General features: G+C 35.6%; 2 protein-coding genes across 4 annotated transcripts in view; both read left to right on the top strand.

Moving 5' to 3' along the window:
• Positions 1–13,618, top strand: part of LOC109072723 (tumor necrosis factor receptor superfamily member 21-like) — a 150,421-nt gene that overhangs the window by 33,993 nt on the left and 102,810 nt on the right.
• LOC109072722 (adhesion G-protein coupled receptor F1-like) overlaps positions 4,072–13,618 on the top strand; it is a 31,730-nt gene continuing 22,183 nt past the window's right edge. For 2 of the 3 annotated variants that reach the window (XM_042778009.1, XM_042778007.1), the window contains exons 1-3: positions 11,500–11,637; positions 11,774–11,921; positions 12,639–12,785. In XM_042778009.1, the coding sequence (XP_042633943.1) occupies positions 11,780–11,921; positions 12,639–12,785 (289 nt within the window). In that variant the 5' untranslated portion in view covers positions 11,500–11,637; positions 11,774–11,779. Of the gene's footprint in view, positions 4,335–10,128; positions 10,231–10,606; positions 10,717–11,015; positions 11,065–11,490; positions 11,638–11,773; positions 11,922–12,638; positions 12,786–13,618 lie in introns of those variants that run through there. The other variant, XM_042778008.1, reaches the window with a different exon arrangement.

Below are 13,618 nucleotides of genomic sequence, written 5' to 3'. Positions count from 1 at the left end.
CTAGTGTTTAGTCTGTTTTTTCCTGTGGATTTTACCTGATTTTCCAGTATCCCCAGTGTTCTGATTATCTGATCAGCTGTTCTGATCAGTGTTCTTAGTATCTGATCTTACTTACCTGCTGCTCTAAATTACGAGACTTATCCTGTGTATAATCACCTGCTTCACCAGTGATCTCTTTTCTGTCTGGCCATTCTCTGGTGTTCTTGATTATTGGCTGTTGTTTGTTGTACTCACCTGAGGAATCCTTAGTTGTGAGATTGAGCTAAAAAGAACATTATTTTGTACATTTGGTGTAATGCAAAGTGTTTATGCGGTTTAAGGTTTAAAAAAACACATTATTTTCCACATAATGTACATTATTTTTGCTCCTCTATGCCCCACCTTTCTGAAACGCATTGATTTTTACAAAGCTCATCATTCTGAAAAGCGCGTTGTGTGCTGATTGACCAGCTATCCAGTGCATTGTGATTGGCTGAATGCCTCAAGCGTGTGATGGAAATGTTACGGCCCTTAACACAGCGGTTCCCAATCCCAGTCCTTGCACTAGAGGTCTACACGGAGGACCCGGGGTGCTAACATGGATCCGTACGGGTTCTAGGCTATATTTTAAATGGTTCAGCCGGGTCCGGTCCGGGTCCCAATCTATTACTTCGGGTCCCGGGTTGTTTAACATGTTAATGGTAATCTGTTAATGTTGTGTAATACCCGAGAGATTGGACTCGGAGAACACCCGGCCATTATCAGAGTCAGTCAGCACTGTGCGTGTTGTTTTTTTATTTATATTAGGATGAGCAAAGTGTGACTCTGTAATTTGAAATAAGAAAAAAAACGATGCGATGACTTGACCTTTGATGATTGGCTTTTTTATTTAGAAGGCAATCGTTATTATAATCCAAATGGGCAAACAGTCTAAATTAGTTGACTCGAGATAAGTTGACTCGAGATACAAAAAATCCAAAAACTGCAAAGTTGCATTTTTTCATCCTTCACAGTGTGACAGCACTTGGACTTTTGAAGCTAGAATAATGAGTGGACTAAGCATTTCAATTGGCAAGAGAGGAATAACATGGATGGAACTTTTCTTGGCAAGGAGGACTGTGTGCATTACAGTCAGGTACAAGGGAGAAGGCTTCTTACTTTAGGTAAAAACAAAAAGTTAAATTTTCGCAACTTCTTTATCGACTTGTTTATAGAAATTTGCTGTGGAATATTCAGTTGTAATCCAGTTGGATCTGTGTATTCCCGGCAGGGTTCGGGTCCAGCTTTCAAATAATTGACGGTTCGCATCGGTTCCGGGTAGTGCATTTTTGACATTTCAAATACAAATTTCTGGACCCGTGTAGACCTCTACCTCGCGCTCCCCTGCTATGCATATTTTCTGTCTCTCTTAGTTAACACACCTGATTCATATAACCAGCTCGTTAGAAGAGAGCTACGTGCATGAACTGCGTTCCGATTGATATGATCCCTGCACCGTGTTCATTGCTCCCTACTCCCTGAGCAGGGGAAAGCCGTTCAAGTTTACTACTTACTTCCAAACATTCATTCATGGATTTTGCTCTGCGCTGCTGCGTTGCAGCGTCTTCACACACAGACGAGTGTGACATCATATACCTCTTTAAATAAATACAATTTAAATTCATGTCTCACACACTTTAATGCCCTTTGAATGAAACATATACAGTCGTTTCGAACTGGAATCATGACAGAATATCCAGTGATGTCCACTTCGCAGGGCACTTACGGTCGAATTAAAACAAACGTTGTACATGATAAGAGGACTGGGATTGGGAAACGCTGCATTACCAATCTGTGATGCCATGTCCCAGCGTGACAAGACAAAAACAATATAACCCATTATAAACGAGGCATTTGTTGCTTCCAGTGGGGACATAATTACTGAATATAATGACTTATACTGTCTTTTTACGTGTTGTGTATCGCGCCGCATAAACATAAAACCACGTCTGCATTTGTGATGGGAGAGAAACGACAAACAACAAGCCTATTCTACACTGTTCAAAACTTGCGTTTGAATCATCAGTGGCAAATTCTTTATATATGTAAACGTACTTACAGACTGTGAGTCAGAAGAGCCAGACTGTCCTTGCAAAGTTGAAACTGCCCCACACGGGCATTGTAGTCTACTCTCACAGGAAACAGTCCTCGTCCTCTGTAAAATGCACTGCACACATCTGAATATTTGGGCTGAATACAACAGTGTTGTAAATACAACTTCACCACTTATTTTTTAGTTGTGTCCTCTTTTGGAAGGCCAAACAAAGTAGTTTCACTTTCACAACGAAACACACAGTGTATCCACAACATGGTGGCGGCATCAACAGCGAGAATAAAAGTTATGCCTTCCTTATTTTGCGTAAACATTTGGACAGTGGTTATGCAAATTTTCCCACATTATGACGTAGACATGTGGGGTCGTGTTAGAATGAGCTGTTTTAGGAGGGCGCGGACAAGCCTTAACTTTTATAAAGAATCATTCTCTTTGGATTTGAGATAATAAAAATATGACTGTCTGATATGTGCAAACATATTGCTGATATGTTGTACATAACAACATATCCTTCTCATTCTGATTTTAATTTATATATATATATATATAATGTATAAACCAGGAAAATTTGAGCTTAAAAAAATACCTTTCTGGAGTATCAGATTCTTGAACCTTCACTTGTAACCTCAAACGACCCAAAAAAAGAAGAGGAAGAAGAAAAAAACTAAAGAAAAAAACTTGCACGCAGGAATGCAATCAGTCAGGAACTGAATCACTTATCCGTAAGAAGTGGTTCACTTGTCACTTGTCCCTTGTCCTTTCTCGTTACATTTAAATAGTCATCCTCTTCTCAAAAACACTAATAATTTTTAATTAGGTATTAAGCAGTATGAAAACTAAGTAGAAAGAATACTTGCAAGTGTAATTATTTTCCAATCTGGCATGTGTTCTGTAGGTGGATCATTTCAGAAGGAAACAAAAACTCTTCTTCAGACAGATTACGTTGAGAGTTCAGGACATCATATATTTTTTGGTTTATTTTATTATGTTTTCCATAAGCAAGATAAGAATGCTAAATCTGTTTTTTTTTTCTTTAAAAGGGTCACTAAAGGCTCTATGCCTTTTTCAGTGTGTTAATGTTATGATGTTTAAAACCTGTAATCTTTCTTTTGAGGAAAATAAAATATATTTTGAAGAATATGTTAAGAACTGTTATGTACATATGTAGACATTTTTAGCAGACTTAAAAAAGTTTGAGTACAGATCTTTGGTTCATATGTGAAGTAATTAAACTGATTGACGCACCAAAATATAAACACAAGAGCACAGTGTAAACGGCTGCGTGGAACATAATTATTATTATTATTATTAATATGGAAATATGATTTATTTTTATTTATTTATAACTTTGTGTGGTTAAAAATGAACAACAACAAAAAAAATTATGTAAACATTTGGACAGTGTTATGCAAATCTTCCCACATAGTGACATAGACATGTGCGGGCGTGTTAGAATGAGCCATTTTAGGAGGGCGTGGACAAGCCTTAACTTTTATAAAGAATATCTCTTTGGATTTGAGATAATAAAAATATTATCACGACTATTATCATGATGATGACTGTCTGATATGTGCAAACATTATTGCTGATATGTTGTACATAACATATCCTTCTCATTCTGATTTGAATTAAAACAAAATAAGGCTTTATATATATATATATATATATATATATATATATATATGTATATATATTTCCCACCTGCTTTTCTCCAAAAAACAAACAAACAAACAAACAAACAAAAAAAAGATCAAATAAACTAATTTTTACAAGTGATTTTATTTGGTACTCCTAATTATGATGGTTATAAGCTACATAATATTACACATAATGTATAAACCAGGAAAAATTTGAGCTTGAAAAAATACCTTTCTGGAGTATCAGATTCTTGAACCTTCACTTGTAAACGACCCAAAAAAGAAGAGGAAGAAGAAAAAACTAAAGAAAAAAACTTGCACGCAGGAATGCAATCAGTCAGGAACTGAATCACTTATCCGTTTTCTTCACTTGTCACTTGTCCCTTGTCTTTCTCGTTACATTTATAGTCATCCTCTTCTCAAAACACTAATCATTTTTTATTAGGTATTAAGCAGTATGAAAACTTAGTAGAAAGAATACTTGCAAGTGTATTATTCCAATCTGGCATGTGTTCTGTAGGTGGATCATTTCAGAAGGAAACAAAAACTCTTCTTCAGACAGATTACTTGAGAGTTCAGGACATCATATATTTTTTGTTTTATTTTATTATTTTTCCAGAAGCAAGGTAAGAATGCTAAATCTGTTTTTTTCTTTAAAATGTCACTAAAGGCTCTATGCCTTTTTCAGTGTGTTAATGTTATGATGTTTAAAACCTGTAATCTTTCTTTTGAGGAAAATAAAATATATTTTGAAGAATATGTTAAGAACTGTTACTGTATGTACATATGTAGACATTTTTAGCAGACTTAAAAAAGTTTGAGTACAGATCTTTGGTTCATATGTGAAGTAATTAAACTGATTGACGCACCAAAATATAAACACAAGAGCACAGTGTAAACGGCTGTGTGGAACAGAATTATATTATTATTTTTTAATATGGAAATATGATTTATTTTTATTTATTTATAACTTTGAGTGGTTAAAAATGAACAAAAAATAAATAAATTACATAAACATTTGGACAGTGTTATGCAAATCTTCCCACATAGTGACGTAGACGTGGGGTCGTGTTAGAATGAGCCGTTTTAGGAGGGCGCGGACAAGCCTTAACTTTTATAAAGAATATTCTCTTTGGATTTGAGATAATAAAAATATTATCACGACTATTATCATGACAATGACTGTCTGATATGTGCAAACATTATTGCTGATATGTTGTACATAACAACATATCCTTCTCATTCTGATTTGAATTAAAACAAAATAAGGCTATATATATACAGTATATATATATATATATATATATATATATATATATATATCTATATATATACAGGTCCTTCTCAAAAAATTAGCATATTGTGAATAAAAGTTCATTATTTTCCATAATGTAATGATAAAAATTAAACTTTCATATATTTTAGATTCATTGCACACCAACTGAATTATTTCAGGTCTTTTATTGTTTTAATACTGATGATTTTGGCATACAGCTCATGAAAACCCAAAATTCCTATCTCACAAAATTAGCATATCATGAAAAGGTTCTCTAAACGAGCTATTAACCTAATCATCTGAATCCACTAATTAACTCTAAACACCTGCACAAGATTCCTGAGGCTTTTAAAAACTCCCAGCCTGGTTCATTACTCAAAACCGCAATCATGGGTAAGACTGCCGACCTGACTGCTGTCCAGAAGGCCATCATTGACACCCTCAAGTGAGAGGGTAAGACACAAGAAAGAAATTTCTGAACGAATAGGCGGTTCCCAGAGTGCTGTATCAAGGCACCTCAGTGGGAAGTCTGTGGGAAGGAAAAAGTGTGGCAAAAAAACGCTGCACAACGAGAAGAGGTGACGGACCCTGAGGAAAATTGTGGAGAAGGACTGATTCCAGACCTTGGGGGACCTGCGGAAGCAGTGGACTGAGTCTGGAGTAGAAACATCCAGAGCCACCGTGCACAGGCGTGTGCAGGAAATGGGCTACAGAGAAGCAGCACTGGACTGTTGCTCAGTGGTCCAAAGTTCTTTTTTCGGATGAAAGCAAATTTTGCATGTCATTCGGAAATCAAGGTGCCAGAGTCTGGAGGAAGACTGGGGAGAAGGAAATGCCAAAATGCCTGAAGTCCAGTGTCAAGTACCCACAGTCAGTGACGGTCTGGGGTGCCATGTCAGCTGCTGGTGTTGGTCCACTGTGTTTTATCAAGGGCAGGGTCAATGCAGCTAGCTATCAGGAGATTTTGGAGCACTTCATGCTTCCATCTGCTGAAAAGCTTTATGGAGATGAAGTTTTCGTTTTTTCAGCACGACCTGGCACCTGCTCACAGTGCCAAAACCACTGGTAAATGGTTTACTGACCATTGTATTACTGTGCTCAATTGGGCCTGCCAACTCTCCTGACCTGAACCCCATAGAGAATCTGTGGGATATTGTGAAGAGAAAGTTGAGAGACGCAAGACCCAACACTCTGGATGAGCTTAAGGCCGCTATCGATGCATCCTGGGCCTCCATAACACCTCAGCAGTGCCACAGGCTGATTGCCTCCATGCCACGCCGCATTGAAGCAGTCATTTCTGCAAAAGGATTCCCGACCAAGTATTGAGTGCATAAACTGAACATAATTATTTGAAGGTTGACTTTTTTTTGTATTAAAAAACACTTTTCTTTTATTGGTCTGATGAAATATGCTAATTTTTTGAGATAGGAATTTTGGGTTTTCATGAGCTGTATGCCAAAATCATCAGTATTAAAACAATAAAAGACCTGAAATATTTCAGTTGGTGTGCAATGAATCTAAAATATATGAAAGTTAAATTTTTATCATTACATTATGGAAAATAATGAACTTTTTCACAGTATGCTAATTTTTTGAGAAGGAATATATATGTATATATATATATATATATATATATATATATATATATATATATATATATATATATATATATATATAATGACACTTATTCATTCAAGTCCCACAAAAAGGCTTGTCATCCACGTTAGACAAATGCAGACTCTCAATGGGGAATCAACACTGCAGCTGGAATTGCTTGCCAGTTCAGCGCTGAACAGGGTAAGGATTTGTCTTGGCATGTTTAAGAGAAGTCATAGAGAAAGCGCACTCTGCGCAGTGACAAAAGCCTCTCATCAGCATACAGAATCAAAAGGCTAGACTCAATTTTGCTGAGAAGCGTGTTGTGTGGAGAGAGGAGAACTGGACCAAGGTTCACTTTAGTGATGATAGCAAGTTTAATTTATATGGGTCTGATGAGAAACTGCAAGGAGAAAATGAAAGGAGGAGGAGGAGGAGGAGGAGGAGGAAGTGTCATGGTTTAGGGGATGTTTTCTGCAGTAGGAGTTGGGCCTCTTATAAAGCTACATGGCAGGGTTAATGCAAATATTTATCAGAACCTCCCTCAACAACATGCAGTACCTTCCCTGCAAGCATCTAATCAGCCTGCAATTCTCATGCAAGACAATGTACCCATCACACTGCAAAATGGGTAAAGCAGTTCCTTGAAGCTAAGAACACTGAAATGATGAAATGGCCCGCCCAGAGTCCTGATCTAAGCTCGATTTGAAATCTCTGGAAAATTCTTGGCAACAAAGTTATGACTAAGAAACCCACTACTGTAGAGTTAACGAACTATGGAAGAAACTGGAAGAAGAGTGGTCAAGATCACACCAGCGCAGTGTGAGAAACTAGTGATGTCCTGCAGCCAGTCAAAGCAAAGGCTTCTACAATTCCTACTAATTTTGACAGCTGTAACCCTTCAAAAATTATAGTTGTAATCTACTTTCATGCTACAGTGGCTACTGTTCTCTAATTTTGATCACAAAATAAAAGTTTTGTTGAAATGCCGTGTAAATGTTGTCAAATATGTTAGTAGGACAGTGTTTGAGAAAATACAGCTAATATTCCTTCAAATTTTGAGCAATGAAGATTAATTATTCCAGAAAAATTCAATTATATATAGACTGTTGATGAAACATCAGTGTTGGTTACATCTTGTCCGTAAACAGCTACTATGTTGTGTGTGGGTGTAACGTTTTTGTAGCTCGTTCTTGTCATCTCGCGGGCTACGTTCATCGGTAAAGTTCTAAAAAGCAATCATTGTTAACATTTGCGCAATCACCTGCTGTCAAAACTATACCTTTAACTGCAGAGAGCCGACAGTCAAAAAGTAACAGTGACTGAGCCCATGCTAAAATGACAGTAAAAAAGGCCTATCGCATGCCTTTTGAGAAGTGGCAGGGTGACCAGAAGTCCCATTTTTCCTGGGACAATCCCATAATTCAGCTCTATTTTTAGTGTCCCGACTTCTTAAGAAAAAAAAAAGCATGATTTGTCCCGTATTTCAAAATTTCTTTACAAATAGGAGATCAGCGCAAGTAGTAGTAGTGTTCTGTTCAACAGTCTATTCAAAAGTAGCCAAGAACAAAATTACCATCCAATCACAATTCGTTATCCATTAACTTGCTTTAGTGAAGGCCGGATAGGCGGAATCTCACTGAATGACATACCAGAATGGCTCTCTCTCTCGAGTGCGCTTGCGATCAGATCTATTGCACCTGAATAGATAAATAGACACACAGTTGTCAAAATGTCCATCATGTGGAGTATCTCACGTAACTACAGTCGGTAATGGCTTAAGTGAGTGTAAACAGGTGGGTGAAACCGGATATGTGTCGGTAGGATACATCCATGCGTCCGGTCTTAAAGGGACAGCAGCCTAGATACCTGTCTGTGTGAAGTGATTATAATTTAACTACGAGATCTGAAGGAATAAAGACTGATACAGTCACAAAACATGTCTGTTCATCATTCAAACAGGAATTGAGAACATACGGGGCATTTCTGCACCAATATCTTGATTTTTCGAGTCATGTAACCACATTCTATAGGTTACATCACACAGCCAGTTTAAGAGGCAGTATTAACATTAAGTGACATGGCATTTGACGTACAGATGCCATTGGCACATGCCACTATGCTCAGTGGCATATTCGGTGACACTTCCAGTTTTCGCTATCACGTGTCAGTGGTGAGTGGCATCAAAGACTATAGAATACCAAAGACATGTCACTCGTATAGTTTTGAATGGGGAAAAATTAGGGTGGCCATATGTGCTGCTCATACGGGACACGTCCCAGCCAGGATTTTAATATTGCCTAAAATATTCAGGTTTTGGCTGTTTGCACTGTGCAGGTTGATCGTTATGTGACATTCATGAGCTTTCGAAACGCTCTCGCGTGTTTGTTTGTTCCTTTGACTTGAAGCATCACTGCGCAATTTGGTGTCTTTTTTTGATCGGTGCGCAGTGACGCTTCAAGTCAAACTAACAAAACACTTGCGCATATATGCATCGCTTTGATCGTCCCCTGTAGATCTCACCTTCTCATGCGCAGCCCCACGATTGGTCAATTATATACAAAACCTGCATATTATTGGTCAAGCTGCTTTGGACGTTTTAGGCAATATTAAAGTCCTGGCCAGGACGTGTCCCGTATGAACGGCGCATATGGCCACCCTAGGAAAAATGCAATGCTCAATATGGCCGCTCAGTCACAGGAAGCCCCGCCTTCTGAATGAAGGAGCCAATCGCTAATCTGTAAAGTCAGCGCGTCACTGCAGCTGCTGTTAGAAGCGTCCCGGTTGTTATAGAAACAGTCAGCCTTCTGAGACGTGCGCTCAGGACTGCGCATGCGCACTGGCTGATCTAGCCTGAAAAATAAGCTTTTTATAACACTACTTGAGCAAAATAAACAATATTTATGACACAGTTGTTATCAGATTTCTTTGGTGATTTAAAATATGAAATTTAATCGCAAGCCTAGTGAACAGTTTTGTAGAATTTGATGTTTCCCCATTCAGAGAGATAGGAGTTGCACTTGGATGCCCGAGAGGCGTTTCAAAGATGGCCACCGAGTGACATGACTTGTCTTAAAGAGACTTTGGTGGCATGTGCCACTGACACTTGTGACATGGGTCAATGGATTGTGTCAGTGTCACTGACATTGTGGCAGAACATCTCACTGTATGTTGCAGCAGTGACACTGCTGCTGTCAGCCGGAGTATAGCGTAACACATGCACTTAACGGCAGAATGATTTTTTATTAATGATTCTGTCAAACATAGGATTAGTTAGCTACATGGTGGGAGTTAATTTGTACAACTACAATAAGGCTTCTTCATGATTAATATTTGTCTTGTGTCACATTATATGTATTTATATTTTTTATAAGTTTTGTTTTATATAGCCTACTTTTTTACATATTTAATATATATTTAAATATAGAAATATAATATAATTAATTAAATTAAAGCGTTAATGCTTGTCTTATGTATGTATTCGTGTGTGTATATATATATTATGCCTGTGTTTGACACTTATTATATGACACAATTTTGTTTTACAGAGAAATCCATGATGACTGTATAAAAAAAAGAAAATCCACATTCTGAAGAAATAAGCTGAAGTGAATTTGACGTACCTTGAATGTGAAATATGGCCAGTGACGGTACAAAAACTAATTTTGTTAGAAATCCTGCAGTATATTTTAAGCAAAATCGATATAATAATATATTTAATATATATTTTATTCTGTTTTTTTTTTTTTTTTGGCAGTTTGTAACCATCGAAAGAATCCAATGTTTTGCTCTGATTGCTTTGCCTGTTTAATGAATCACTTGCTAAAGATTTTCAAAAATATCATTGTTATGACTTGTTGAGGCACAACTATTAAATCATTTTTAAGTAGTTTGTCATTGTAGTAATGTTTTTTGACATCCTCACTGAGGTCTGTGGGACAGTGGCTCAGTGAATGTAATGTCAGAAAAAAAAAATCAAGTTTGTCTAACAGTGAGTACAATTTAGGAAAATGTATAATTTCTCAGTTTCAGGGAAAATATTAAAATACCTATTAGGAATCATCGCGGCTATCCTGCTGACCAATGTGTTTGTTGTGGAAATTATCGATTTTTCAGGAATAAGCATGGATTTACAGGTAGAGAAGGATGTTTTATAAATTTTATCATACAGCACTGAAATTCATAAAATAATTGGATGATGAACATACCCTGTGTTTTTAAAATTATATCTAATTTACATTTTTTTTTTTAAACACTTTTATTACATACAAGATATACAGTAACACTGACCCCAAGACACTGTTAGGTCATGTCATAAATGTTTTTATGTAAATAAATACTTTTGGAATTGGTGACATTCTTGTATAGTGTGAGAAGACATGAGAAACATTGCTAAGTTTGAAATGAAAACATTTTTATTTTTATTTTTATCCAGTTTAGCTTCACAGATGGGTCAGCGCATCATATTAGACGAAGAAGTGCAGGTCTGATTACAAAGTTCTAATAATAGTTTAATGTTATCTGTACAAAAATAAAGATCAGTTCTTTTACATATTATTGTTTATTTAAAGAGTAAAGGCCTACTCTTGCATACATGATTATTTAAATCACATTATGTTTTCATATGTACAAATCCAGAGGCAAATATTATGTTTTTGAAGTGAATGTATCCAACACTTGGATATGCATACTCTGACCTTCAAGAATAAGTTTTTATTTTATTTTATTTTATTTTATTTTATTTTATTTTATTTTATTTTATTTTATTTTATTTTATTTTATTTTTTTAATATCTGAACAGTCAGTTTCTATTTGTCATACATGATATAAAGTATGCTTTATGGATGCTATCAGACTGGACATTTAAATCTTGTCAGGAGCCATGTTTTTATTTTTATTTTTTATTTCAGAAATTACACAATGTCTCAACTCATCGTTGGGGTGTGAGCTGAATGCTAACTGTTCCAATTACAGTGGAAACTATTCGTGCTTTTGTTGGGAAGGATATAACGCTACAAAGATGAATGAGACTATTAATAGCAGTAACCCATGCATAGGTGGGATTCATTTATTTACATAACACTCATTTTTTAAAAAGTTTCAACATCTTTTTGTCGAATTGCATTTTTCTTCTAATTAGTAAATTATTTAAATATTGAGATATTGTTCTGAAATGTGTTAATTCCTTTCCAGATATAAATGAATGTCAACTCAGTCCATCTGTATGTGGTCCAAATGCCAACTGCACAAATGAAATGGGAAGTTACAATTGCTCATGTCTGGATGGATTCACTGCAAACAAACTCAAATATCTCTATCAGCATCAGTAACACATGTATAGGTACATTCTATATTCAGATATTTGTAAAAACTTGAAAGTTTTGCTCATGTCTGTTACTGTAAATTCAGGAACACAAAGCATAAAGCATATATATATATACAGGTGCATCTCAATAAATTTGAATGTCGTGGAAAAGTTAATTTATTTCAGTAATTCAACTCAAATTGTGAAACTCATGTATTAAATAAATTCAATGCACACAGACTGAAGTAGTTTAAGTCTTTGGTTCTTTTAATTATGATTATTTTGGATTATAAATGAACTTTTCCACGACATTCTAATTTATTCAAATGCACCTGTATATACATTTTTTCATCTCTTCCTGTAATAAAGATGTGAATGAATGTCTTAAGACATCAGAGTTCTGTGGTTAAAACTCTCATTGCACCAACTCATTTGGGAGTTACATCTGTTCTTGCTTGAGTGGATTTACTGTAACAAATAGCAGTGAACCAGTCAGCACCAATGTTCCCTCTAATTTTATTTCTTGCTCCGCAAAACTTTTCTCTATTGGGCAAACATTTTGGCCACTTGAGCAAAAACATTCTTTATACCAGACCTGTACAGTGCACACACAAAAAAGTGTGTAACTTTTAACTTTAATGTGCTATTTATATTTGATTTGAGCCTTGATGTAATTAAATAATGCACATTTAGGTTACCTGAGAATATATATATATTGAGATATTGTTCTGAAATGTGTTATTTCCTTTCCAGATAGAAATGAATGTCAATTCAGTCCATCTGTATGTGGTCCAAATACCAACTGCACAAATGTAATTGGAAGTTACAATTGCTCATGTCTGGTTGGATTCACTGCAACACACTCAAGTCTCCCCATCAGCATCAATAACACATGTATAGGTACATTCTATATTCAGATATTTGTAAAAACGTGAGTAAAAAGTTTTACTCATGCCTGTTATAGATTTTAAAAATTTATATAGTACAATATTTTTAATCTCTTCCTGTAATAAAAATGTGGATGAATGTGTTGAGACATTAGAGGTCTGTGGTCCAAGCTCTCATTCCCTTTCTGTCGGTCACTACAAGTTATATCTAACTTGGGAGCCCACTCATATCTAATTTAAGAGAAAATGTCAATGAGAATTGGCTAGTGGATTTTGCATGCTGAGCCACTCCCCGTGTACACGGGTATGTAAGGCAACAGCATACATACATCATGGAGTCAAAATAATGCTGGATATATATGTATACGCAAAAAAATAAAGTTTTGCAAACGAAAATTAAAATATTGAGGAAAATAATTTTGCTTTTTGCAAACAAAAATAAAGAATTGCAAAACATGATTGTACAGCGAATTGGGTGTACAACAATACATTATAAAGCACTATATAAATGCATCATTCATTTATTCATATAGGCTAACCGTATATAATAATTGATAATAATATTATATTAAATAGGGCTATATTTTTATATTTATTGTTATGCTTGTTTCCCCTTTTAATTTGTGTATTGCTTACCTAATTAACTTTCTGTGATAAATGTGTGTTTTCATTTACAAATGAAACTAGCGAATTATTCATTTATAATTCTAGTATTTATTATTATAGGGTTAGGGTATTTATAGAGTTATTGTTAAATTCATCCTCTAAAGTGCACTTCCAGTAAAAATTCTTTATTGACATGTCTGGTTTTTACAGTACAGGCTATTATTTACAAAACTCTTCAGG

The sequence above is a fragment of the Cyprinus carpio genome, chromosome A20 (genome assembly GCF_018340385.1).
Source record: "Cyprinus carpio isolate SPL01 chromosome A20, ASM1834038v1, whole genome shotgun sequence".
Taxonomy (NCBI): Eukaryota; Metazoa; Chordata; class Actinopteri; order Cypriniformes; family Cyprinidae; genus Cyprinus; species Cyprinus carpio.
The sequence above is the reverse complement of the archived record's forward strand: the minus strand, read 5'-3'. Positions and strand labels throughout refer to the sequence as shown.